Source organism: Emydura macquarii, unplaced genomic scaffold, assembly GCF_026122565.2.
Source record: "Emydura macquarii macquarii isolate MOO-44397 ecotype Brisbane River unplaced genomic scaffold, CSIRO-AGI_Emac_v2 contig_561, whole genome shotgun sequence".
NCBI lineage: Eukaryota > Metazoa > Chordata > Testudines > Chelidae > Emydura > Emydura macquarii.
In genome coordinates, this window is record NW_027130698.1 from 11,627,818 (window position 1) to 11,655,803 (window position 27,986).

Below are 27,986 nucleotides of genomic sequence, written 5' to 3' on the forward strand. Positions count from 1 at the left end.
TGGGTCACAACATACATCCCGAGGAAAACGTTTCATGTTTCTTATTTATACAATGTGGGTTTTTTTTGAACTCCTAAAGTTTTCAGAACTAACTAACAAACCCAACATGGCCAAGAGGCTGTATTCGTGGGTCTGCACCCGCTCTCTCCAGACATGCCAACGTTTTTGAATATTCCTTAACGTTCGATAAAATATTCTATAAATGTTATTCTTGGATTCCTGACCATTTAAAACAATACTGCTACCCCCCACCCCAAAAAAATCCAGTTCTCTTGAGGGGTCTCAAATAAAATCTCCATGCACAGTATGCTGCTTGTATTTGGTTAGCTTAAGAGAATTGCTCCTATTTACCATGCTTAGCATTTGTAGATTGAAACTCAACATGCCTTTTTACCACAGTGTGTAATCAAAGAATTGACAGTGTTAAATATGAATTGGAGTGGATTTGAGCACTTTACTGCTCTCCAGGGAATTATATTCTGAATAGTCTCTTTAGAAGTGCATATGTATGTATAAAAAAGTTGTCTTGGGGAAGAGAAGCAGCGAGCCCAGTGCTAATTTCATATCATTAGTAGGCCACCTAGAAATCCAGTGAATATTGGTCTGGGAGTCAGGAAATCCAGGTTCTATTACCAGCTCTGCTGTTCATTTGCTCTGTGGTCTGGGACAAGTTGCTTCAAGCTCTCTGCCTCAGTTTCCTCCTGTAAAATGATCCTTACCTTCTTTTGTAAAACATTTTGAAATCTGTGTGAAAAATACTATATGAGAGCTAGTGCTGTTGTTACTGGCCACGGCATTTTGAGTCTGCCTATGACTTGCAAGGCCTGATCCTGTTGCATGCTGAGTGCCTCCTGGAGTGCTGAGCACCCTCAACACCTGTTGACTTCCAGTTGATATTCAGCTCTTTGCCAGATCAGACTGTGTGTTTGTGTGTAAGCATTTTTTCTGCCTCGGTTATTGTGGACATTAGGCTAAATGAAGCTGTTATGCTGGTCTACAATATTGAATAGAGAAATCAGTGACTCGCTCCTAGCTGAATGCTCTGGTTTGGGTGGGTTTATAGCAATGTTAGAGAGTGTGTTGAATAATTTACACCTTATATACATAAGACAACTAATTTTATCGAGGTGTGTAGTGCCGTCATTAGGAGATTAGCTGTCATGTTTTTAATAATGTGATGGGAGCCAGAGGATGGAATTCCAGACGTATTGTGATATATGGTAAAGCTGGTGGTCATCTGGAATGGCTTCCAGCTCAACATCTGTCTTTGGAAACATTTCCCCCCTCCAAATTGCATCGGACCACAACTTTCAAAGCTTTTCCCTTTGAACCAGTTTATAAAACGGAGGGCTGGAATTTTAAAAATGGAATGTGATGATTTGCTTGAAAAGTTCTGTCAGTTACATGCTCACAACTATTGCAACTGGGGTAATTAAACACTGGCACAATTAACCTAGGGATGTGGTACATTCTCCAGCACTCAGTCTTTAAATCAAGACTGGATGTCTTCCTGAAAGATCTGCTGTGGATCAAAAAAAAAACAAACAAAAAAAAACCCGGGCACTTGAGTGTGCAAAAAGGGGGCTATGCATGTACAAAATGGAACTTGTGTGCATGAAGCGCTACATTTTTACATGGAAGGGCGTCTTTTGCATGTACACACACATCTCAAAGGTGTCTCTTGGGTGACAGAATTTGAAAATATGCAATCGTTGTTATTAACTGCTGTTCTCTTGGAGATGTTGGCATAATGATGAAATGAATTCAAATGTCCATGCGCTGATCTCTGTTGAAAACACATAGTTTTAACATACATTGCAGGCATGTTTCAGCGGCTTCACTGAGTGTCTCCTTTTTGGACAGGATTTTGGGAAGTGCCCTCGGTTGAGGCTGTTTACTCAGGAGTATATTCTGGCTTTGAATGAACTGAATGCCGGCATGGAGGTGGTGAAGAAGTTCATTCATAGGTTAGTTACAGTTAATACTGTGGAGTATTCTCCAACCCTGTGAACATGTTCCTCTTTGTGGCTGAGATGGAGAGGGGAAAAATATTGTTGTTCTTGTGAATAACCGTGGAGGGGTTGGTGTTTGTTGATGGTGCTTGCAAGAACCCAGAAAAACAAAGAGGTTTGTCAGCACAAATATGCCCAGTTAGGACCTGATCCAATGCCAGTTGAAGTCCATGGGAAGACTTCTATTGACTTCAGTGGGCTTTGGATCAGACCTTTAAGTGAGAACTCTTTTCTTGTGCCCAGCCATTTATGAACCTTCAACGGGGCTACAACAATGCTGCAGTAAATAAACTCAGGAGCAGCTTGATCCAGTTGATCCAATGTGATAGTATTCAGTGAGAATTCTGGAGTTAAATCAATTTCACTGAACTTCTCTGAGTCTCTGTCCCATGTTCTGGAACCCCTCGCTGCCTGAATGTTGTCACCTGTCCGACACCATCATTTCAGTGATGTCGCCTTTAGGTCACTTTCTCCCTCCATCACTATTTCTGTTTTATTTTTTAGCATGCACGGTCCCACTGGACAATGCCCCCATCCCAGGGTCCTGCCAAATCTCGTAGCTGTCTGCTTAGCAGCCATTTATTCTTGTTATGAGGAATTTATCAACAGGTCAGTATGATTTCTACATTCTGCTCATTTACAAACACTGGTGTGTGTTTCATTTATGTATTGAGTGTGAGTCCTACCTACCTACCTACCTCAAGGAATCAGAAGTGTTGAACACTTGCCCTGTTGTATTTGTTCCCACATATCTTGTGAAAAACAGAGCATGTCTTGTGAGTGCAGAGCACACGTGATTCTCAAGATAGGCCCTCTCATATTGTAATCCACTTACTGTGGGGTAGATGATGCCTTTAAACTAATGCCCTGGGTAAGGAGAGATGAGGTTGCTCGGAAGCTCCCAGGGTAGAAGGGAACGTGCAGGCTGCAGCGTCTTTCAGGATGGTGAAGCTCAATGCTCCATAGTGCTCATCTTCCTCTGCACCTCCTGCCTGTCCTCTTTGGTGCATGCCTCTGGGGGAGCGTGGGGTTGACTGCAGTTGTGACTAGGTCCTGTAGAGATGCACAAGGTGGAGAGGCTCCCCAGGCTACGCACCAAGGCCCCTCCCAATCTGGGAGCTGGGATGACGAGCTAGTTGAAATGTCTGCGATGTGAAATGTTTCCTACACACAGTGAGTTATACTCACAGCAAGGAGACCAGGGACTTCTAAAGAGGTGTAGATATCAGAGAGGAGGCTGCATGTAAATCGTCGTGTAAATATGGCTCCTTACCTGGGTCGGTTTCTGACTGTAGGCTTGGTCGTCATGAGACGTTTAACCCATCGGGTTACCACAAGATCAATGTTAAAATGGCCCTGGTGTCAGGCGGCTGTTGGACTTTACGTTTTTCATTCAAAATATTCTGTTTGTTTGTTTGTTTGTGCCTTTCCATGTACTGGCTGCCTCGTAGCCAGCAAAACTTCCTAAAGAGAGGACTGCCGACAAGAGTCTGGGCGTGGGCTATATTCAGTTGCTGACTTGTGTATGGATTTCATGTCAGCTTTGTGTAACAGGTGGGCGTGCAGCATTCCTCCCACCTTCCTGGTGAACTGGCACCACAGCCAGACTGGTGGGAAGTGCAAATCCTTGTGGTACAGCTGCCTGGGGAATGGTCCTTCTGGGGATTTAGTAGCTTTCCTTGAGTTTTGTAATCAAAATAAAAAGGAGAATGTAATCAAATGGGCTGGGGTAAAATACTGTGGGCAGTTGCTTGTCAGCCCCGCTCTCTTCCCCATGTTGTGTCTCTGATGTCTGGCTATTAACATTATGTGTTGATCTTTAAAATGCAGTCGAGACAACTCTCCAAGCCTGAAGGAAATTCGGAACGGCTGCCAGCAGCAATGTGATCGTAAGCCTAACTTACCCCTCCGGCTTCTCCACACGAGTCCCGACCTGGTCTCTCAGGAGGCCACCTTGACTGAATCTCGCCTCAAATCGGTCATCGTCACCTCGAACGAGATCCACGTGGAAGTGGAGCGTAACAACACGGCGAACCAGAAGATGACGGCCAATGTTGGCAATGATAGCGAGCCCAACCTGATTGATTGCCTGATGGTCAGCCCGACCTGCAGCACCATGAGCATCGAGCTGAGTGCCCAGGCGGATAGGATCCTCGGCTGCTACGTGGAAATACTCAAGATGCTGTGAGTGGCTATTTACAGACTTTCATACTTTGTCATCTTAACAATTAGGGGGGCTTTTTCCAGAGGTCTGTCTCCTCCAACATCTGTGTGCAGCCCGCAAGATAACTCAGAGTTGTAAATCTAACCCTACCACTAAAGTCCAGTGTCTGAAAGAGGCATCTGGTGCTGCCAGTAAATTCTAAAAATAGTATTCGGAGGATGAAAATGGAAAGCTTATTTTGTGCATTGAGACAGGATATTGTTGCTGGCAGCAACTGGGCTTTTATTACCCACCAAACATTCTCATTTCACCCCTCTGGACTACTTGGGACTGTTGAACACAGATTTCATGGGGTGGAGCTAGCTCCTCTTTTACTAACTTTAAGAGATGAGCTCCTGTTTTAGGCCAAGACGCCTTGTGTTGGGATAAGCATCTCACCTCCTATTGAAGTCAGTGGGAGTTGAGTGAGCTCAAGTGTCTCTTCAATAGGAACTCAGCTCTTCACAGGATTGAGCTCTTAACATTTTGTAACTCGTTATGCCTAGGTTTTGTAGGTGGTTCAGACTTCCTTCCATCACAAGCTACTCTGTTTACTGGGCAGTGCATTTGGTAAAATGAAACCCACATTAATAAATTACCACTCAAGGGACCATTATAGAATACTTGTGATACAAGATGAATAAGAATTGTACTCCATCCATTTGGGGATATTTTGACATGGTCTCTGAGACATGAAGTTGCCTAATAAGGCAAGTTTCACTGCAGTGAGTGTACTTTCAAGAGGGATTGATACGGAAAGGATTTTCAGAACTAATTTTTTGGAATGGAAATTTAGATCATCAACTGGATGAATAAGTGTAATCAAGGGATAACCTGAGATGCATGAATGAGTAGAAGAATTAGAGTAGAACACATATTCAAACAGCGAGGCCATGTGACCCAGAGGTATTGCATGTCAGGATTCCTGGGTTTTACGTTCAGTTCTGCTTCTGAGTTACAGGGTAGTTCATAGATTCCAAGGCTTTGTGATGATCTAGTCTAACCCCCTGCATAACACAGGCCAGAGAACTTCCCCCCAAATAATTCGTAGAGCAGAGCTTTTAGAAAAACATCTCATCTGGATTTTAAAATTGGGCGTGATGGCAAATCTACCATGACCCTTGGTAAATTGTTCTAGTGGTTAATTACCGTCCGTGGTTAAAATTTATTTCTTATTTCCAGTCTGAATTTGTCTAGCTTCCACTTCCAGCCATTGAAGAGCACATTATCAAATAAGTGTTCCCCATGTAAATATAAATATATAAATATAATCAGGTCACCCCTTAACCTTCTCTTCGTTAGACTCAAGCTCAATCTATTTAGTTTATCACTGTAAGGCAGGTTTTCAAATCCTTTAATCATTCTTGTGGCTCTTCTCTGACCCCTCTCCAATTTATCAACATCCTTCTTGAATTGTGGATACCAGACTGGACACAGTATTCCAGCAGCAGTCGCACCAGTGTCAAATACAGAGGTAAAATAACCTCTCCACTCCTACTCAAGTTTCCTTATTCATCCAAGAATCCGTTTCTCTTTATCTGTCAAGATGAGATCTAATAGAGAATTCCCCCGTGTTGGCTGTAACACTTGAGTTAGGAAATTGTCATCTAGACATTCCAAGGATGTTTTAGTGATGGCAGCATGAGACTTCCAGCATATGTCACTCAAGTTGAAATCCCTCATGATCACACAGCTTTTTTTTTTCCTGCCCATTATAAATAGGTGTGTAAGGAGGCGGTCATCCTGTTCCCTAGTATGATTTGGTGATCTGTAGTAGACACGAACTAATACCGCATATTGTGCTTTATCTGTTAGCTTATTGCTGCAGAACGTTCAGGATCATTTTCTTCTGAGCTGTCAGTGACTCAAAAACAGATGAATGCCATTGTTGACGTAGAGTGCCACTTCCCCTCCCCTTTTGCCCACGCCATCCTTCCTAAATAGGTTATAACCATTGATTTTAATATGCTAAATCATGCAAATCATCCCACCAAGTTTCAGTGATACCAATTAGATTGAAGTTATGCTCATTCATAAATAAATAAAAGAGGTGCTGGGAAAACCGCTTCAGTTTTCACATTTGTGTCTTTTATTACTACAAGGGGTATTGTGATGGGTAAATAACTGATATTTGAGATGTTTGGGTTACAAAGCATTATAGATGAAATTCGGCCTCTGCCGAAGTCAATGGGAGTTTTGCCCCTGACATCAGCGGGCCAGGTTTTCACCCGAAAACATGGGCAAGATTTTAATACATACTCCCTGGAATGAAATATATCAAAATGTGATGATGGAGGACTTCCTGAAAACATGAGCTAGCAGAGGCCCACGTTTTCAGAATTGTAAAAATGTGCAAGTATGTTTTGTCTACACCGTCACCCCCCATTCAAACATATATTTGCAGACATTGCACACTCTGATTATATGCAGACACATCTGAAAATATGGGCTATACGTTTTGCTGGCAAGGCAAGTTAAATCCAAGATGGGGCTGCTTTTTAGCAGCAAGCTGCCATAGGACAAAGTTTTCAGTAGGCTAATCTTTCCTGCCCCTTAGAAATGTTAGTGTTAGATCAACACAGCATTTGGCTTTGGTTTACCTGATACCTTGAGAGTCTGTGTGTGCGTAGGTGATGCATGAGACACACTTCATATTCATCCCAGTCCCCTTGACTCTTGATATTTTCCATAAACACCATGAACTCCCAGTCCCAACGCTATCTTGGGCGCTGCTCATTTTTCTCATTAAGTATTGATGGTTTTGTGGTTTTCATTTCATCATGCAGCTGACGCACATTTTATAAACACATTCACTAATGGGCATGTTCTTCCTTGTGGCCAACCTCTAACTCTCAGATTATCCATATGATGCATCTGCATCACTATCATGTCTTGTAATATGTAATATGATTTCATTACATGTACATTAATACCCAGTTTGTGCCATGATCCACAGGTATTTTTAACAAGCTCCTCAATTGAAACAATGCAGATGGAGGTTATTGCTGGCGTGTGTGCGTGTGCAAGTGCATGCATGTGTGTGTGCTTGTGCGTGCGTCTGCTACTGAGCTGGCCATCCTGGAGACCCAAATCCACAAAATGGGTACAGCACATGACCAGTGGGTACAGGAAAACCAATGCAAGTTTCCTCTGACTGCCTTGCCACTGTGTCCTGGTCCTGACAGATAGACAGCATCTTTAACAAAAAAGAGGATAATAAAGTTTCTGGGGCAGCTCTTCAGCTGGTGAAAATTGTCATAGTTCCAATGCCTTTCTATTCTTAGTCAGCCCGTCCTCTCTGCTGAGACGACTAACAAAGCACAGTTAACGTCCTCTGTGATGTTGAGGGTTTTCCCAAATCCTTCCTGAACTAGGAAGTTCTGCATTCAGTAACACTTATTACTTAAAAAATGGAGAGAGGACGAACTAAAGGACACTCCAACAGAAAGAAAACATCAGCATAGTATTCATTATAAATCCATAGTCATCTAGGACTGGGCTAGAGATTTCAGTAGGCAGTCACTAAAATAAGGTTCTTATCACTGACAGTGGTAAGCCAAATATAAATAAGTTACTTAGCACTGAATTTAATTGTTCTTTTAAGTGTCTGACTCAATATCAACATAAAAAACAATACAGTCACCAAACATAATATCTTTACTATATAATTAGCTTAGGACATCAGAGAGTAATCTGTTTACGCTAATTTTAATTATTCAAAGTCTCACAAATAAGAATCTTTAACAATATCTTCAGTAGGGGTCATTTCTTCTACCTCCTAAACACTTGTCTCTTTTGAATCAAAGAACCTTTGAGCTAAATTAAAATGTAAAGTAAATTATTCAGTAACTTCTAGAATAACCCATACTTTTGCGACACACAAGCTTGAGCCACCTATTTGATAAAATTCACCTCTAACCAAGTTGTTTTGTCATCCACTTTGGGATGACCGTGATAGAACCAGCAATGTTTGATGATCCAAATGTATATAACTTTAAAAAAAATCTACTTGAGTAACTAAACACAATAATTATTACACGCAAAAGAAAAACCTACACTAATTGTTTGACAGGTATTGGCCGATGAGCAATAGTCTGGACAAATTTTAAAGATGATGTAATCTCACCTGGAATACAGTATATTTTTTGTCCCCTGAGTGATGGATCAAACTTAGTGTCAAACAGACTCCCACAGATCCTGGACCCTGATGATATCATGAATACCACCTCCCACTTTTTTGAAAGGCAAAAAGTCTTAATTTTTTCCTTTGTATCTATGGTAAATTGATTGAAAACTTGCAGTTGATAATGTTCAGTTAGAGCATCAGAGAGCTGCCTGACATTGTCCCGTTCCTTGTTTAAACGATGATGATTGCCATACACTGAAGAGTTTCCTGTATCGTAAAAACTCTTCCACTTGGAGGTACATAGAGCAAATGTTCAGGGTATGTCAGTAAGGTCTTCTCCTAATTGCAAAGCTGTAGGGAGGGAAATGTCTGCTGGCCAATTGAGATGTCTCTCCACGTCAGCTGGCTGTTTGAGCTCACATACTGAGGTCTGTCTGTCCATCCACAGCAGAGGAAAGGCTGCCTGCAGCCTGGCTCACCAGGGCACCAGTTGCAGGCTGCACATATTTGTGAGGGTCTCTAGGATTGCTTAGTCTTCAGATTACGGAGGAGCTCCCCTACCTTTAAGGTATATAAGCAAGTATGTCACCAAAAAAAAATAAAAAATGTATTCCTCGGTTCGTATCTCTGGTGAAATCTACTGTTGTCAACCAGGCATAAGTGAAAATAGCAGCTAGTCCAGCTACAAGAGCAGAAGCCACGGAAGAGGCAGCAGCCATGGTGCTTGTAAATTTCCCAGTGACCATCTTTCCTTTTTATTATTTTTTTCCACTGCTGCCCACAATGTACTAGGGGCTTTCCAAACCTCAGAGAGGCCCCAACTACCTCTGTTTAGCAACTTGGGCTGTGTGTGTAGGTAAGTACAGGACAGAGTTAAGTCCAATGGCAGAGATGCCTTGGAGAAACTTACACTGCTGCTATTTGTGCTTCGTATCTGCTGTGAACATTAGAGCACTTCTCTCTCCAAAGCTGTCGATCCGGCAACTTTTTAGCAGCACCACATTTGCCTTTAAAGCAATAATGCTGAGCGTAAGAGACTTCAGGCTCATTTTGCAGACAACAGCAGTGGCATTTTCTTACTGACCCAACTGAGTGCTCAATAAAAATGATTTTATGTCAAGCAGCGCTGAAGTTCCAGTCCAAATCTGGATCCACACTGCCCCAAACTCCGGGTTCTCTTACTGCACTCATCCACTGCAGCTCCCCCAGCCTCCTCTGCATTCCCCAGTAGGTCAGCACCATACCCTGAATATCCCAAGCAGATTCTCTGATGTCATGTTTATCAGGGTTGCCCAGGGCTGCTAATATGTTTTGGATTGTTTGCGCTGCATATGACATATGGGCAGATTTTCATTTTGATGAAAGGTGATACCTGGAAAGGAAAATGTATTATGTCTGCAGGCAGATGAGAGTGATGGCCCGAAGGCAAATGCAGTTTAGGCGGGGATTATTTAATTACTATGATGGCTAACGTTCTGGACTGACATATAGACGGTTTTCTGGGTAAGTTCAGTTGTTTGCAATGTCAAGTGGTCACTCAGACAGCCTTCATGTGTTTAGCACCTGACACCCAGCCTACCTCTAGCTTTCCAGGAGCTCTGCAGATAGGATTGTGTGTCAATGAGCATGCAGCTGACACTCGTTTCTGCATGATTTGGAATTTTAAGATGGAATCCTGAATAATGGCTGCATTGCGGCTTCTTTCTCTCCCCCCTACATGGGATTAAAGACTTGTGATTAGTGTGAGTCGGAGCCTTCAATTCAGCAGCCATTGAACAGCTACATGGGAAATTTTCTCATAGGCACTTTTCACTGTGCCCTCCGTAGCTTTGTGCACTATCCCTCCCCTGCTGTGGCTTCTTTGTCTGGCTCATTGCAGTGATTAACGTCTAACCAGAGTTATTCCAGCTCCCTTCCTTTTCCCTGTTTTACACACCACTGACATGTCTAACAAGGCTTCAGAGCTTTACAGGGACCAAAAAAAGAAGGAACAAAAAATCAACCTTGTGAGTGCATTAACCTTAGGTGATCTGTAGAGAGTGAGAATGGGTTTGAAGAGAGAGTTAGTGTGAGGAAAATGAGACACCCCAGAGACTTCTAATAAGAACTTTTAGTTTTATTCTTCTGCAGTGTTTTTCATATTTCTGGAGTCATGATCTGGTTGATACAACCATTACTCAAGAGTGATTAGAAAAGCAGATTAGATGCATCACAAGAGGTTATCTGTACTCTATGTTCAGATTACGCTTCTGTGTCCAAATTCAAAATAGTTCACTTAAGATTAGTTTTCTTTTTTTGTAGTGTCAAAATGTGGTGTAATCTGGTGTATTACTGATGCTCCCCTTGTAGACCTTCCTCCACAAATGACATGTGCTGCTTGAAGTAGATAGTATCCCAGCTTTAATACAGAGAATCATAGATTTCTGCGTGACTCTGTCTGCACTGTCTGTCTTTTTCCCTTTAATAAGCTGCTTTTTTCCTCCATTTTCCTTTGAAGATCAGCCAAAAAAAATTGATTAGTGCATATTATTACTAATCACAACTCTCCAGATTGCTCAAGAAAGGATTTTCGCAGTGTAAAACTTAACCTGAGATGTCACAGGGACTTCAAATATTAAACCTCAAAGCTGGTTTAAGCTTCTAAGCTTATGTTGGGAAAGATCTGTAGGTGCTTAACTCAAATGTGTGTTGAAGAAGCCCTGAATTTCTTAACCCAGTCTTTTGGCAGTGGTCTGTCTCCTGGTTTAAAGGATCACTTTTCTAGTTGGTTGTACTTCATCTTAAACATCAACAATAAATGTATTTAATCTAAAAGCGATTTGGGAGCAAATCGTAGGTCCAGTGACAGTAACTTTCCAAATGTAGCTACAGATTGAATATGAATTGCAAACTGTGAATAAATGGCTAATGTATTAAAATAAATAAACACAGGTGAGGTGTTTAGCTTTGTCTTAGACAGAGGTCTTAGTTAGAGTACAGGACTCCCAAGATTAATTCCTGCCTCTGCTGCTGCCTGGAAGTATTTTGCTTAACCTTTTTGTGCCTAAAATTAACTCATCTGTAGAACAGGGATAATAGCTCTCAGGCCTGTTGTGAGGTTTAATTAATGTTTGTTTGTTAAAGGGCCTGCAGATTCTCTAATGAAACCGTCTGTGTCCGTGCACAGTGTTTTTCTTGTATTAACACCAGTCACGCTGACAGGCAGGCCGACCCATCCCCTGGTGCGACTACATTTGAAGGCATTCACTGCTACATGGAGTTGATGGACAGCCAAACTTACTCCTCTAAAAAATTCCTTCTTTAGGCCCTGCTCCTCTGAAGCACAAACTGGAGCTTGCCCCGTGCTGTATTGGCTATTGTCTGTAAAACTGGCAGTGCTGTAAGAGCCTGATGTCTTTGAGAATCATTGGCGTAGGCGTGAGGCTTTCAGTGGCGGTGCATCATCGCTTGACCTGAGATTCGCTGCGTGCCTCGAGTACTAAAGATAACAAGAGGTTAATAAACAAGTTGGATTTATTAAAGGACATAGCCAGGATTCTCAACTGTTGTTTGGTTGGAGTCCTGGAGAAAACTGAGTCAGGGGTTTTCTGCACCACATCAGGTGCTTAACTGACCTGCTTTTTCACACTGCCACCTCACAGCAATTTCTTTTACTGTTTCTTGACCAAGGGCATTCTGGAAAAACAACTCTCTAAATCGTATCCTTAAACTCTGTATTGGCTCCAGTATTTGAGATCTTTTGCCTGCTAGGAGGAGCTGCCCAGAACATGGATATGCTAGCTGATTATAGATTCATGAAAAAGCAGAGGCTATTCTCTGGAGTAAAGGAACCAAAAGTGCGTGCCCTTCATTGTCATTTTTCCGCCCTGAGTCACACTTTAGGCACATTTCCTTCATATGACAAAGTGAGAATCAAACAGGTTCTGGTAGAGTGGGAAGAGAGACCACTAGGATACGGAACTATCCCAGCTCACAGTGATCTTGGGTCCCTCATATATGCGTTTTCTGTGCCTTAAGACGTGTTTATTGCTCTAAAGAACTGGAAGCCATAGCGGAACAGGGTATTAGGTTTCCAGTGAGCTGGAGTCATAATACTCTTGGCTGTGTTTATTTGCCTCACTTGTTAATTGGATCATTTTGATTGTCTCGAGTTGGAATTTCTTCAGCTCCTTATACTGTCACTTCATATGGTTTGCTGTTAATAATCGTATATTCATGCATGCAGATTTTCTGTGCATCATTGATGTGGCTTCAGTGGACTGGATTTTACTGTATGTTAAACTGCATATCTTAAAGGTTATGGAAATCTGTTTTATGTGTGATGCGTTGACCTGGCTTCTTTAGGGAAGGCTGCACGGCACTTTGGACACAGCACTTGTCTATATTTTCTTTTCTCTGGGACAGAACCTCTTCTGCTCCGTTATAATTGTTGCGTGGGTTTATTGTTATAATCGTTATAACTTTTTATATCATTGTTATAATTGTTGGATGGGTTTATTGTTATAATTGTTGGGTGTGTTTATTGTCTGAGTGTGATCTTAGTGCTATCAGTAGACGATGCACATCCGAGAACATTACGCTTTGTTCCTCTCTGAAGAAACATCATAATCTTGTGCCAAGTTTGAAATAAAGCAAAAGTCCCTACTCTCCTAGCTTTTAAAACCCAAATCTACAAGATAACAGTGCTAGGAAGAGCTACAAACTCTCCCACACCATTTTTATTAGATCTTCTACATTGTTTGTCTCCTATAAAGAGCTTAGCTCAGGCTCAATCTATGTTTCTGCCTGTGTTGCAGGAGCCCCTGTACTCATTACCAATAATAAGTGGGAGTGTTAGTATTTAGGAGAGAGAACTGGGCATCAGGACTCTTGGGATCTATTCCCAGTTCTGCCATAGACTCGTCAAATCACTAAAATTCTCTTTTCTTCATTGGACCCCTCTGTAAATGGTTATAAAATGGTCATAGTAATACTCTTTGCACAGCATGTTGTGGGGCCTAATTGACTGACTGATGTTTGAGATCCTTTGATAAAAGGGCACGGAGTATTATTCTTACAAAAGGTACCTTCCCTGCTTCCCCCTATTGACCAATCTATTTGAGCAGTTCCTAGACTGAGGGAACATTTATCGTTATACCACACTGACTTGGTTTGCCGGTAAAGGATACTTACATTTGAAGCCGATCATTCACTTTAGCCCAGTTCACGTGAACATCCTCCTTTGGAAATCACATCAGATAAGATCAGCTGTGTCTACAGATAATGAAGATGAAAATAAAGTGAATCAAGTAGCAGGATACATCTTGCTAATGTTGTAACAGAAAGGGGACATTTCCACTTGCAAATTCTTTCCCTTTTTTTGGTGGGATGAACCTTAATAGATCTCTGCCTTCTACCCTCTTCTTACATCTCCCATCCTCGCCTTCCCTCTCCCCAGACACACATACAACAGTGCTGAAATATTTTCAAAACAAAATGTATCTGCAAAATAAATTTCTTCAGAAAATAACAATGCTGTCTTTTCCGTTTCATGATCTAAATCATCCCTTGGTCCTTGTCTGGTTTAAATGGCACCATTCCCATGTGCCGAGTATTTTAATTTCTTTTTCTTTGGGCATACTTTGCTCTCTGGAGCAGAGATTTTGCCCTTTTCTTCCATTGATTGCATGCCACTTTGTTGTATAATGGAGCGGCTGCCTCTGAGAAGCAGAGGGAAAAAAGGGTCTAATGAGTTGAGTGTGCACCAAGTGCTTGGAAATGGTGCCGAGTGAAGTTAAAAACAATCTGAAATTAACTATATGTAATTATTTTATGAATCGGGCCATAAAAATGCACTTGGTACTTGCAGGGCGAATGTGAAGGCAGCTTTGTAATCTGTCCCACTCCTACCATAAAAAAGGTCTGATTAAAGCTCAGAGTGGAGATGTAAGTAATAATGGCTTGGTAACTGCAGTTCAAAGTTCGATGAAAATATTACCCAACAATTAAATGCTAGACGGTCTCGTAAACAACTAACGTCTTTAAGGTGACATGGAGGAGGCCTCTGGAGGTCAAGTCTCGGCATTTCATTGTAAATATCTGATTTATTGTGTCATGTTGGAGAACATGCTGAAAATGAACAGGGAAAATGTCACCCTAGATCATTAGAGTGCTCCAATAAATCAAGGAAGTTACTGCTGCTTACAGTAAATGACTTCTGACTCATTGAACCAACTGCTGACAGTCTGTGTTAAACGCTTGTGGTGCTAATAACAATGTTCATCTCATAGGTCGGACTATGATGACTGGAGACCAGCTCTGGCCAGCTTGCTTCAACCTATCCCATTTCCTAAGGAGTAAGTTCACAGCGCCAGCTTATTTATTGAGATCCTGTTGGTGTGGTTGTTTTATGGTGAAATCTCTACAGTCTGTTAAACCTTGTTGCATTGGAGAGCTTGTACTTTGGAAAAGTCCGACGGAACAGGTGTCACGTGGCTACACGAGGGAAAAAAAAAAAAAGGCATGAAATCTTCATGGCCCTGTGTCCCTCTCCCCTTTTTTCCAAGATGATCCTGGAGAGGAATGATTACTTTGATACACTTGGGGGGAAGTTGTGGTGGAAGAGGAAGCAAATGACTTACTGTCCAAGGACATTTTGTCGATGAGATCAAGACTTAAATTGTTTGTATGACAGTGTTTTGGTAGAAAGAAGAAGCTGCACTGCCACCTAAGGAGTGGCCAAGCTCCCTCAGAAACCTATTAATGAGCACTAGTGTTTATAAAATGCAAATCTCCCAGGGTGAACATTACAGCCTATAATTGTACAATTTGCTAGCTCATCACGTCCCCAAGTGGCCCAATGCCTTGAAGCAGTGAGGTCCTATTCCTCTGCACCGGCTACCTGGGCTATAGCAAGGCTTGGGAAATATGAAACAGTGGCGTCATTTGCCTGAGTCAATCTTCCTGAGGTTCCCCGGGGGGGGGGGAATATAACTCAGTACCATGATGCAATGTACTTTACAGACTGGCCATTAATTGCTGTACTGATGTACAACACTAATTAGTTGTGACCATGCCTTGCAGTGCAATTAAAGAACACACCTGGGTGTTTAAGGTAGCCAAAATTCTGTTTACAAATCTAATTTCCGTGGCCAAATCGTGAAGTCCTTTACTCATTTTCTGCTGACATGAACCTTCCATTGAAGTTAATGGGAATTTTGTCTAAATAAAGACTGGGTAAAAACCACTGAATTTGTCCCTATGCTATTTGTTTTTCAAGATTTGTTAAATGCAGAGGGTTTTCAATCTCTGTCTATTTCAGAAATATGGTCCCTTTTATGTCATGTAGGCTACAGTTGCGTGGCATGTTTATGGAATGTGTTGGGTAAGAATTGCAAGGAATAAATCAAATCCTCATATCTTTGTCTTTTTAATTTCAGGGCTCTTGCACATGAGAAATTCACAAAGTAAGTGTTTGTTTCTTTAAAATGCATTTCTGTAGTACCGTAAACGAGTCAGCACCAGCAAGGATCAGTCGTTCAGTCCCTTGTCTCCAGAAATTTTGTCTGTGAGGGTCTGAGCATATGTTCTGTTAGCGATAAAGTGATGTGGTTTACTTTGTAATTTACTGCGGCAGCAAAAGTCCAAGGCATTTGATACTGATAGAATTTACAAAACAGTTTGTTGCTGTACATCATTGAAAGCTTTCTGAGCCTATTTTAAATAGGTACCATCCTTGATAATCACTTTTAGACCACCTGCCACTTTCTGTGAACGCTGTTCCACTTGTTTCTCTATAAACTGTGCAAATATAGAAATAATTTCAAGTGTAACCCACAAAAAAGAGTGACACCTGTGTGAATTCTTCAACCAATCAACTGTTGGCTTTTATCCTTTTTTAGGGAACTGAAATATGTGATTCAAAGATTTGCAGAAGACCCAAGACAAGAAGTGAGTCTCTTTCCAGTTTAAGCAGAGTAATAATCAAAGGGGTTGTGAGTGCACTTGTCAAAACGTTCCTTCACGAAGCAGTACAAGTGGCAAAGCACTGTGTAGTTCTCAGTCTGCCGCCCTTGATTCACCTAGAGAGCTGAAATGCATTCAGGATATAGGCTGCAGTGTTATAAATGGCTTCTTGCCTTGTATATAAACATGCCCTCCATCCTCTGGGTGTCGAAGATTAGTTGATGATGTCACAGCTTTGCAGTAAAGTGCAACCAGCAAGAATTATTTTCCTATTTGCTATAGGTTCCCTTAAGCTCTTCCTCATCTGTTGAAAACAGCAAAGCAGTGAGCTCTGGGTCCTGTGATTTACAAAACCAGAAGTTTTTGTTTAGCTGTGTTTCAGTTTCGTCATGTGCCAGTCACTGTAGTTCATGAACAAAGGGGGGTATTCCTGGAATCAGTACATAGCTCTTGCATCGTGATGGCTGACTGCTTCACAGCCACATGCCGAACTTGTTTAACGTAGTCAGCTGCAGCTGATGCAAATGGGGCCTCTCATCTTCATTAATTTTCTGTATCAACATGCAGTGAAAAAAGGTACCACTGAACTGTGGGTCAGGAGCAAGCTGAACCTGCATTGTCATCCTTGCTGAGAATTTTTGGCTTTCATTTTTTTTAGACTCTCTGGGTCAAATTCACCACTCTGGTGTAACTTCATTGATTTCCATAAAATTACACCACTGATTAATTTGGCCCACGATTGTCTCATACCCAAATGCAAGATAATTAGCTTCACTTCCCCCTCACCAAAAAGCTGAAATAAAACTATGCCCCTTAAAAAGCAAAAGTAACAACTGTTAATGCTTGCTTTAATGCGTCAGAGAAGACTCCTCTAAAAGACTATGGAGTTAGGTATAATAGAAACTACAATGATAGTTACACCTGCAAAGCCAAATTTGGACTGATGAATGCCCAGTAGCTTGTTGGGGCCAGTTCTTCTGCCCAGTTTCTAACTTCTCTGTCTCTGCTGAAATCTCTTGACTGGCTTTCGCTCCTTGCATCTGGTGAAAAGTTTCATTGCAGTGGGAAGAATAACAAACTTTCATAATTGGATTGAGCAGGCCAGAATCAGCCAGATCACACCAGAAACTAAGACACATGTGCATGGTGAGGGAGCTTGGGAATTCAAACCTTTTGCTTTCTAGAGAAAGGAGCTGTTCTAGAGTAATGCCGCTTTGTGTGAAGGAAATGAAAAGGGCTGTTCTGCCAGCATTGATAGAGCTCCAATCCTTGTTCAGGTGTTGTTTCTGTTGAGTGATGTAAAAATAATGAATTGCCCGCATCTCTGTAGATGGTAATATTAACACCAAAAGAGGAAGGAATCCCCCCTCCTGCTTTGTGGAGTGGCTGCTCTGGGGATGCTGGGTGACGTGCTGGATATGCTGATAAAATGGGAGGTAACCCTAACCTTCCAAGTGTCTTTGCTTTGCTTTGCTTTGGCAGGTCCACTCGTGTTTGCTGAGTGTACGGGCTGGCAAAGATGGCTGGTTCCAGCTATACAGTCCTGGGGGAGTGGCCTGTGATGACGACGGAGAGCTATTTGCCAGTATGGTACGTGTCTGCAATAATGTGAGTTTAGTAATTTCTTTGTAGTATTTAGTCAATATGTAGCCGATGATAAGTAGCTTTACTTACTTTGTTCCCGTCTTGCAAAATTATGATTGTATTGAACCATCAGTGTTTAATCGGTAAATCCAGACGTTCATATAACCAGTTGAAATCCATTGTTCTCACTTACAATGGCAATTTGGCTTGTGTGGCTCACACTGTATGTTAACAAGAAAGCCGTACATGTAGTGTTTATAAATCATTTAAATAAGATCCCTCAACACAGCCTTAAAACAAACTGATGAGTGTATTTTTAAAAGGATTTGCGGCACTACATTTTCAGAATGGATGCAGTCTCACACACACACAATGCAGGAGTGCCATCCACACTTTTGCACGTGCAAACTGGGCATTTGTATGCACAAACAGGTCCTAGCCCATTAAAAGACAGATGTGCTAGCACATACAAATAACAGAACATGCATTCTCATTTTTGAAAATTTGACCCATTTATTTTATTGGTATCTCTCCCTGACAAAAACACTTCCAATTGGGTGATCACCACTAATGATCTGATTGTCAGTAAAATATGGTCACCTGAAGCAATTTTGTCCTTGGCATCCACCCCCAAAGATTTCCGTGTAAGGATTGTAGGTGACGGTGGATTTTCAACAAAACCAAAACATTTGAACCGATATTTACACACACACACACACATTTTTAACATTTCTGTCTAGTTTCTCTTCTCCATCTGCATGTTTTCAGATTCTGTTTTCTTCTGGGGGATGTAACTGGAGAACAACAACGTTGCTCTGCCAGTTGGTTATTGTTACTGTTAGAAGTTGTGACAATGGACCCAAGAGACCCAAGTTCATTTCATGGCTCTGCCAGATTTCATATGTGAGCCCTTTACATCACTCTGTGCCCCCTGTGTAAGGTAAAATGGGGATGATATTCCTTTCCCGCCTCCTCTGGTGAGGAGACCTCCGTTAATGGTTGTGAGGCACTCAGACCCGACAGTGATCTGACTGTCATTGACTTAGGAGCCTAAGTCCCATAGGCATATTTGAAAATGTTTCCCTTGGGTGATATATACCTACATGCCTAGGTACCTACATGCCTACCTGTAAACTCACTGAAACTCAAGCTGGTCAGCGAATTGTGAACTGGATCCTGGTCACAGCTTAACTTTTCTGTGGTCTGTCCTTGCCAATCCTTGTCCCTATCTTTGTTAAAACCAAACCATTGCTCCTGAGGGAGCCGTGTGACTGCATGGAATTTACAAGCACCAGGAGGTAGGTAGCATGAGAAATCACGATGCTGCTAACGCATAGTGATGTGCAATAATCTCGGCTCTTTGCAAGGATATTGATAAATATTTAAAGAGCTATGAATGACTAACTGTGAAGTTTGAAAAAAAATCCTGTTTAGAGACTGTTCTGATTTTAACCTGAGCGTTTCAGTATATTTTTTCCACTCTTAAAAAAAAATATCAATGAGGACGTTTGCCTAAAAATGAGAACCTTTTGTCTTGGCATTCACCTCACCTAAAGGCAGCTGGAGCAAATCAGCACTTAGGAAACAATGATCCTGTGTTAATGGAAAGTCCTTACTGACCAATAAAATGAGGCATGAAAAAAAGATACAGTAGTATTTGATCTACTCTGTGTGTCAAATGGTCTCTGCAATAGAATAGTTTTCAGTGTTTTCCATGAGGTTTCAGCTTCTCTCTAGCACAGTCCAGTGTCATTACAGTAGCACTGAGGAAACTTCATCAGGTGTGGGGTAAAGCTTATAACATGGATCTCCTCAAAAACATCTAAGGCCATGAGGTTCTATGGCCATACCATATATGGAGTCTATATAGAAATCATATCTCATCTCCCATTTCTCCTCCCTGTCTATTCCGTAGTATTCTTTGCACATACACACACCCAAATTTTCCCCCAGTCTTACTCGGTGGATATGTTGCCATGGTGTACAAATGATCTGCCTATTGTGGCATAGCAGTGCTGTTAACTCCAGAGTGACGCAGCTCTCCCTGCATGCTTTGCCCAGTGTCTGCCCAGCTCAGTAGAAGCGGTAAAAGGCCACACGCTGCTCTGCGAGGAAGCTAGTGCATGAATTCTAATAGCACGCCTTGTGAAATGCCATGGTGAGCGAGAAGTCCAGGACTCCCCTACCATCCATTCCAGATGCCTTGGAATTTAGAATAAAGGCTTTGCCCTTCTGTTCTGTGAGAAGAGATCGGTTTCTTGAGTGAATTTTGCAAGTGACTTTGCATTCCTGGCATAAATCTATCTCAGCATATGGTGCGATGTCACATGAGGCTCTGGGATTAGCCGTGGACCATGGAGTCTGTGAGCTAGTGGAATGATTCAGCAGAGATGAATAAAGAGGGGCTCAGTGAAGTATTTTCTTCCAGGGAAAAAATGCGTGGAAGAGAAAGTAAAACAACGTCACGTGGATAGAAAAGGAAATGGAAGTTTCCCAGCTTCTGGCTCAGCTCACTTCTGTGACATCTGGGGGTGGAACCCTGCCTTCCAAAGGCATTCCTCTCTCATGCACACCCCCAGATTTCCGTGCAGCCACTCTAATAGGCAAAACTCTTGTTCCACCTGTTCCCTGTCACAAGGCCCCTGGTCACAAAGACTTACACCCCCAGCTCAGAGACTCTAATCCAGCTAGGTCAGCAACACTTCATTAACCCGGTACTCACTAAGGGCCAATCTGCTCCCACAACTCTCTCTGGGCAGCACCTTTTTCAGTGAGTAGTCCCATTGAAACAAGTGATCAAGGGACCATTCAAGAGGAATGCCAAGTATTGCAAGCTGTCTGCCATGGGACTGATTGATATAATGTCCCTGGAGGTAGAGGGGATGTGGCTCTTTGACTGTTTTAGGGGCACCCATGTTTCTCAGGGTTACTTCTCTAATCTCTACTTCTCTTTCTAAACAGGTTCATATTTTGATGGGGTCTTGTTATAAGACAAAAAAATTCCTGCTTTCGCTGGCTGAAAACAAACTTGGACCCTGCATGCTGCTGGCTCTGAGGGGCAACCAGACCATGGTGGAGGTAATTCCTAGAATAACTACCCCGATATGTGTTGTGGGTGATGTGTACTATCAGCATCCTGTACAGCCTCTCCCAGAATAAGGCCTGCTGGGATTTATAGAGGCATTAGGCCAAATTGAGCTATTGTATAGTCACATCAGATTATAGTGAGGGACATTCTGTGTCTTTTGATTATGTGGTTGCCGTGGAATATTGTTGTGCCACAATCATGAGCATGAGATACATGAAAGGTGGCTGTGTGGATACTTTTGGAAGGATGTTTTCTTCCCAGCAGTCAGAGGCACCATGACGTTGAGTGCTTTTTAACCAAGTAATGACAGTGACAGCAATGGCCATGTAGAATAGGACAGAGAAAGGCAAAGAGATTGGGAGGGCTAGGAACCAGCACAGCCAATCCTCGAGGAGACTGATTTCCAGATCAGCAGCGTATGAAAGGGGAAAGTATGTAGTGCAGGACAGGACAAACTTTTTTTAAGGACATTCAAATGCCCTTCATGACTTTTATACATAAAAATCCATCTGGACTCTCCATCAGGTGTTAAGAAACCTGTATTTCTCTTAGCTAATCATATTTTATGGGGTCACATTCAGAAAGTATTTTTTAAACTGCACCTGCAAAATTCGCATCCAGGTACAAAAGTGCATTTGTAAATTGTCCTTTGTTTGCTCTTTTCGTTCATGGAGTGGCACATTGGTCTGGCATTAACAGATGTGCCCATGCCAGTTTTGTGGATGCCTTTTAGAGGAGGCTTCTTTGGAAAGGTGGCTTTGTTTTGGTTAAGAGGGAAATACGAGATGATTGAACAGACAGAAGGAGTTTTAGTTCTTTATTAGCTTATTTCATTTATTTTAGATTATTTTAATTGTGTGTATATTAAGAAGAGGCAATGTTCCCCGGTTGATGGAGTGCTGTCTGAGACTCAGGAGACCCGAGGGGGGGGGTGTCCTTTGCCCAGCTTTGTCACTGCCTACTGCATGCCCTTGGGCAAGTTACTTCACTGCTTCATTTCCCCATCTCTCTAATATGGGACATAATGATACTGACCTCTTGGTAAAAGCACTTTGAGTGCTACTGATGAAAAATGCTGTAGAAGAGCCCTGAGGTATTGTTGTTATCATTATTATTTCATTTAATAGTGGAGGATTTGCAGAATGAACTTGAATACTATATTGCCTGCGTGTTTTTCATGCTTGAATTTTATATTTTTAATGGATTTTTGTAAAAAGAGAAAAATCAGTCAAAAATGATTGGGAGAAGACTTCTGTTTTTTCTTTGCAATGTGATACTGAATAGCTGAAGAGGACAGATGTAGAGGGTAGGTTGGATAGATCAAAAGCCATTCTTTACCCTCAACAAATTAGGATTTGTAGATTTTTGAGGCCAGAAGGAACCATTAAGATCACGTGGGCTGACCTCCTGCATAACACAGACTATAGAATTTCACCCTGTAGTTCGTATCTAGCCCATGATACTCCCCACAATCAAGATATTCAGAAGAAATGAATTGCAAGGTTCCCACTGAGTGATCTTTCTTTTTTTTTTTTTTGTTCTCCTGCTAGATTCTGTGTTTGATGCTGGAATATAACATCATTGACAACAATGACACACAGCTCCAGATCATCTCTACCCTGGAAAGCACGGACGTGGGAAAGAGAATGTATGAACAGCTGTGTGACAGGCAGAGGGAATTAAAAGAACTGGTATGTCACCCTGCATACAATATTGCCACAGTACATAGCAGGCAGGACTCTCCAAAAATGGAGGTACAAAGGAAAGATAACCAGGGTGTGAAGTTCCCAGTGAACAGCAGAGGGGGAACAGTAATCGGAGGATTTGATTGTACATGTATCCCTGGGGTGATATTTCTCTGTGTGTTTGATCACATATTTTGCTCTGTATGAGATTCAATAATCTGTCTCAAATTAGAGTAAAGAACAATGGTCAGATCTTACTGTATGTCTGATTGTCACATCCGGCTATCTTTTTATACACAAGTGGCATTTGGGTTCCAGCATAGCCTGGCATTTTGAAATGCTTAGACCTTCACGTTGTCATCTTTGGGATGCAGTTTTAATGCATTGTTCAGTACCCAGATGCTGGATCCGAGACCTAAGTTAAATGGTCTAATGAATTTGAGCAATACTTGACAAGTTCCTGGTGTTGAATTTCCTGGTTTTAAACATGAAATTTACAAATTCAGAGTGAATCCATTTTGCAGTGATTCCTCTTAGTTCTTCCATGCATCCCAGCTCTTTATACATTTACACTCATGCTCCCCCTCCCTTCACTCTATCGAGAAAGAGAAAGTGCCCGGATTAACAGTGATTTACTAAAATAAATGAATGCTTTGACCAGCTGCAGAATCCCACCCTGTTCCTACATCTTAGCCCCACATCCCAGGGTTATTCCATCTAGGATGAGGCCAGTTTCATAGCGCCTTGTTGAACATTGCCTTATTGCACCAAAGATCATCAACTGCTTGAGCCATAGGTCTTACCTCAGCAGCAACAAAACCCATCTTTGTTCCACTGCTGCTGCACACTCGGAGAAAAAAATCAGTCCGCCTAGAAGAACAAGGCAAACTGGTGGGAGTACTGGCAAGAAGCTTAGACACTGGGGTAGGGAGTGTTCTGGCTAAAAACTTACTCTACTCTGGTTGAGATTTAAAATGCGAACAATGGCCTGTGTAACCAATGTATGTTCTCTGTTACAGCAAAGGAAAGGTGGTCCCACACGGTTAACGCTGCCATCCAAATCCACAGTAAGTTAGTCTTGTTACTAGAAAACACAGGCTTTATCTTTCTTTTTTAGACACACTGATGTACCTTTGTTATGTGGTGCCTGGGGAGAAACTGGCCCCACTAGTTTTGTCAGCCAAAAGGGAAGCAAGCCGAGCTCTTCCATTGGGGATTTCACAAGTAAGGGCAAACTTGAGCTTTCAGGTCTGCGCAGAAGTTTTCGATGCCACTGCAAGTGCGGATCAGGTTGCCAGATATATATCAGTGTAGATTTGGAATTTACAGTGGAATCTGGTGTGTGGATTTGAGGGCAGGATTTTACAGGAAACTTAAGCAAACTTCAGAACGTCTGAGTCTAGATTCTACATTTGAAAGTGCGAAACCGACCATCACAGATACAGTTGGCTGCACTGATGTACATCTTGATTAACTCCAATGAAGTCAGTTCATTGACCTGAGCAGAATTGGGACCTAGAACTTGAAATGGAATAGACTTTGGATCTGGGTAAAATAATATGTTTTGTAGGGAATCTGGATCTGCTCTGACAATAAATCCCACATCTTCCATAATAGTACACTTGCAAAGAAAATTTTGTTGTAACATTAGACTCGGCTGGATTCATTTTCCAAGGATTTATGATGCAATGCTGCCATGGATATTCAGCTGTTTGCCAAACAAATAGGAACTACTCTGTGTGATTGCTTATTGTTATAAACATAGAGTGCAATTGTGCAACTCTTGCTGGCCAGCACATGAGTCAGGCTAATGCAGATGGTTGCAGACTGAGTATTCTCTTGTTTATCACTCTGATATTTGCTTTCAGGATGCAGACCTGGCCCGATTATTAAGCTCGGGATCCTTTGGAAATTTGGAAAACCTCAGCCTGGCCTTTACCAATGTAACGAGTGCCTGTGCTGAGCACCTCATCAAACTGCCTTCACTCAAGCAACTGAACCTGTGGTCAACTCAGGTATGTGTTTTGCAGTTAGAAGCACAGAGACGGAAGCCGTGCTGACTAATTCTGAAATTGCAGGTTACATCATTGTGAGAAGGATATGAGTTCTGATGTGTGAAGAGGCCTCCTTAAAATGCATTTGCCTTCCTGCTATTTTTGTATGCTGTTTTTTGGCCTATTCAATCGTGTTTTCCTCATTTTAGAAGGCATTTTGTCATCTCAAGGACTGCAATGAAAAATTTTGCCAATATTTTCAAACGTTGAAATGGATTTCCTTTGGTGACATCACACCTCTTTAGGGATCGCTGCTCATCAACACTCGAGTGCTGTAGTCTGATTTTGCTGAAACAATATTTTAGATCATAGATGCCAGTGTATTTGTCTTAGAAATGCTTGTGCTTTCGTTCAGTCAGGAAAAGAAAAATTCCGTGCTCCTTATCTGACCAATCACAACTCAGTCTATAGATAATGTTCGAGCTACTTGTAGTGAATCATCCATGAATCGTGATGAATCCAGCTTTTAAAAAACAAGAACAGAGGGGAAAAAATCAAATAATGAATAAATGTGAGGAAATTGCATTCAGCTGATGGTGATTTTGTGAGCAGATAGAGGCTAAATTAATTGAATACATTACTCTGCAATTAACTAAAAGTGCATTTTAAGATTTTATTTTTCTTTACATTCTCTGCTGTTTTTGGTCTCCAGAGTCCAATATTGAATAGATTTTGTCCCCGCACTATTACCACCTCATGATAGAGCCCACCGGAAATAGTACATTGATTCCCAATGTAGCTGTGCAAACTTTGTGAATCTTTTTCCTCAATATTTCATGTGAACATTTTTGTCACTTAGTTCTACAAAGTTTTGCAAACAACAAAGGTCCCTTTTTTCTGCAAAATTGGACAAAACATCTCATCAGAAAGTGCAGACTTTTGATCTGTGAATTCTGGAGATGCCTCTTGCTCGAAATTTTCATTGGGCACAGTCACCAAAAATGCACAAATGTTTGGGTAAAATAATCCCGGTTTTTTTTTTTTAGCTGAAATGTGAGATCACAGGCTTGGAACCATTTTGCCTTTGATTCTGAATATTTTTCATGCAGCTCTGATTCCCATCAGCATAGAATTTAGAAACAGCAGAGATCAAATGAGTCAACAAGACCATTACCCTATCAATACTACATTGTTCCTGCCACCGAAGTAGCTAACTAATGCTAATCGCGAGGTGTTTTTTGTGATACAATTGGTAATTGAGCGAGACTGCCAGACCATATTTCACATAGACTGGGTGGGAACTTTCTTAATATAAGGGGCACAGTTTCAAAGGATTCAGTCCAGTGAATGAATGGCCTTGTAGATTGTAACTCAGGAGATCTGTGTTCAAATCATGGCTCTCCCACAAACATGTTTATGACCTTGAGCAAGTGGCTTCATTTCTCTGTTCCCCATCTGTGAAATGTGGTTAATGCTTCCTTTACTCGTCTCTCTGTCTTGCATTTTGAGACTAATAAATCTTGTGGGCAGTGGGTGTTTTAAAGTCTCCTATGCAGACCGAGCCCTGAATATTCCACGTACCCAGACAGGTTACTTGCTGAACAATATTCTACATGTTTTTAATGGAGTTTGCTTGTGCCCCACAGTTTGGAGATGCAGGTTTGCGGCTTCTCTCTGAACACCTCACCATGCTGCAAGTGCTCAACTTGTGCGAGACCCCCGTCACAGACGCTGGGCTGCTGGCACTGAGCTGTAAGTGACCGAATGCACTGTAGGGGGGATTCATGTGGGTTTAGAGAGAGGATTTCTGTGCTATGTCTTCTTCAAATTCAAGCTTCCCCCAGAGCGCAATGGGTGTCCAGGTTTGACTTTCCATTGGCACAAGTGGCAAAACTTGGATCTGAATCTCCCCGGCCTTCAGGGATGGGTGCTGGATTTGGTGTCTCTGATTGGACCCTCCATCTGTAGTAATTCACCTCTATCTTACGCTCAGGTCCACTGGTCTGAGTGCTGCACTGCTTCCTTAGTACTCCCCATTGTGGGTGTACCTCTTTTGATAGGAGTGTTGTCTTATGGAGAAAGTGGGTGAGAGAATTACAAAGCCAGGATTGTATGTGGAATTGCATTATAAATCAGTTGGGGAGTTTAGCCTCTCGGGAGATGAAGATATTCTGTTCCCTGCACTATGTTTTGTATCTGTGTTTTTTGGGAGGTGAGACCCCAGCTTTAAGTTCGTTAACATTAGAGGTAAATAGGAAAAAAAGGAACCTCTGAACTAGCCATTCAAGACCCCACACGAGCTGAGAGCTGCATGAGATGGCAGGTTCGGAATGCCAATTAATAAATGTACATGTTGCATGTAGAGCTCCTTTAACATAAATCAGCAGCACGTCTGACATCACAAAAGGCAGGAAAGTCAGGTCAGTCATGTACTGTAGCCCAAAATGAAATCAGATCGCATGGAAAGGTGATCTTCTTTATTTCTAGATCAGCATTTCCCCTCTACAGTATGAACAGCTCCACAATGATGACTGATGTTGTTGAAAATAATGTATAGAGAGCCAGTGATCTAAATTGGGACCAATATGCCATTGCCCAGTTTTGAAGTTATATATTTTACTCTTAATAACTGCTTATATAAACTGCTCTTTTTTGTATATGATTGCCCGATGTGTAAACCTTAATTATTAAGTGGTTAGAAATAGCCCTGCCCATAAATATCTATCTGTATGTTTTCTTTTTTTTAGCCATGAAGAGCTTGTGTAGCTTAAATATGAACAGCACCAAACTTTCAGCCGACACCTATGAAGATCTCAAGGTATTTCCGTTTTGGGGTTCCATTTGTAAAAGTCAACAAGTAGTCCGTGAATATTGACAGCATTAGCATGAAAATACTAAGACGTATAGCCTATAGGTGCCGTTTTTACTTAGAGGCAGAACTTTTTCAACAGATATGTCTATGCATTGCCCAATACCCCAAGATTTGCCGTATTCGGTGTTTTTGTCAGCATTCTTACAGTGGTTTTATGGCCAGTGTGAAGTAATGTGCTGGGGTGGAGCAGTGGTATGGAAGCAGCCGTGGGTATATTCAGACAAGGGCTCTGAAGCGTGATGGTTCTTGTTCTCATGACTTCACTTGGACTTTTTCTTCATTTTGGTTTTCAGTAAGTCACATCCCTGGAGTTTTGTTTTGTAAACCCAGACACTCAAAGTGAAACACCTCGTTCCATTGACCTTTGTGTCGAAAACGTAGAGACAAACCTGGGCTGTGCTTTGAATTTGAGACAAGTCCTGGAACCTGCTGAATTTAGACTGCTTTGAGGATTTATTGCAAATTTATGTCCTAGTTC

The 27,986-nt window shown here is 41.8% G+C and overlaps 1 protein-coding gene across 5 annotated transcripts in view; it reads left to right on the plus strand.

Annotated features, from left to right (window-relative positions):
* The window catches only part of CMIP (c-Maf inducing protein), a 167,888-nt gene that overhangs the window by 133,858 nt on the left and 6,044 nt on the right, over positions 1-27,986 (plus strand). For 2 of the 5 annotated variants that reach the window (XM_067540148.1, XM_067540152.1), the window contains exons 8-20: positions 1,822-1,967; positions 2,517-2,621; positions 3,843-4,196; positions 14,611-14,676; positions 15,760-15,786; positions 16,222-16,270; positions 17,768-17,893; positions 20,831-20,947; positions 22,508-22,648; positions 23,662-23,709; positions 24,511-24,657; positions 26,283-26,388; positions 27,384-27,454. In XM_067540148.1, coding sequence (XP_067396249.1) covers positions 1,822-1,967; positions 2,517-2,621; positions 3,843-4,196; positions 14,611-14,676; positions 15,760-15,786; positions 16,222-16,270; positions 17,768-17,893; positions 20,831-20,947; positions 22,508-22,648; positions 23,662-23,709; positions 24,511-24,657; positions 26,283-26,388; positions 27,384-27,454 — 1,503 coding nt within the window. The remainder of the gene's footprint in view (positions 1-1,821; positions 1,968-2,516; positions 2,622-3,842; positions 4,197-14,610; positions 14,677-15,759; positions 15,787-16,221; positions 16,271-17,767; positions 17,894-20,830; positions 20,948-22,507; positions 22,649-23,661; positions 23,710-24,510; positions 24,658-26,282; positions 26,389-27,383; positions 27,455-27,986) is intronic. The other 3 variants (XM_067540149.1, XM_067540150.1, XM_067540151.1) reach the window with 3 other exon arrangements.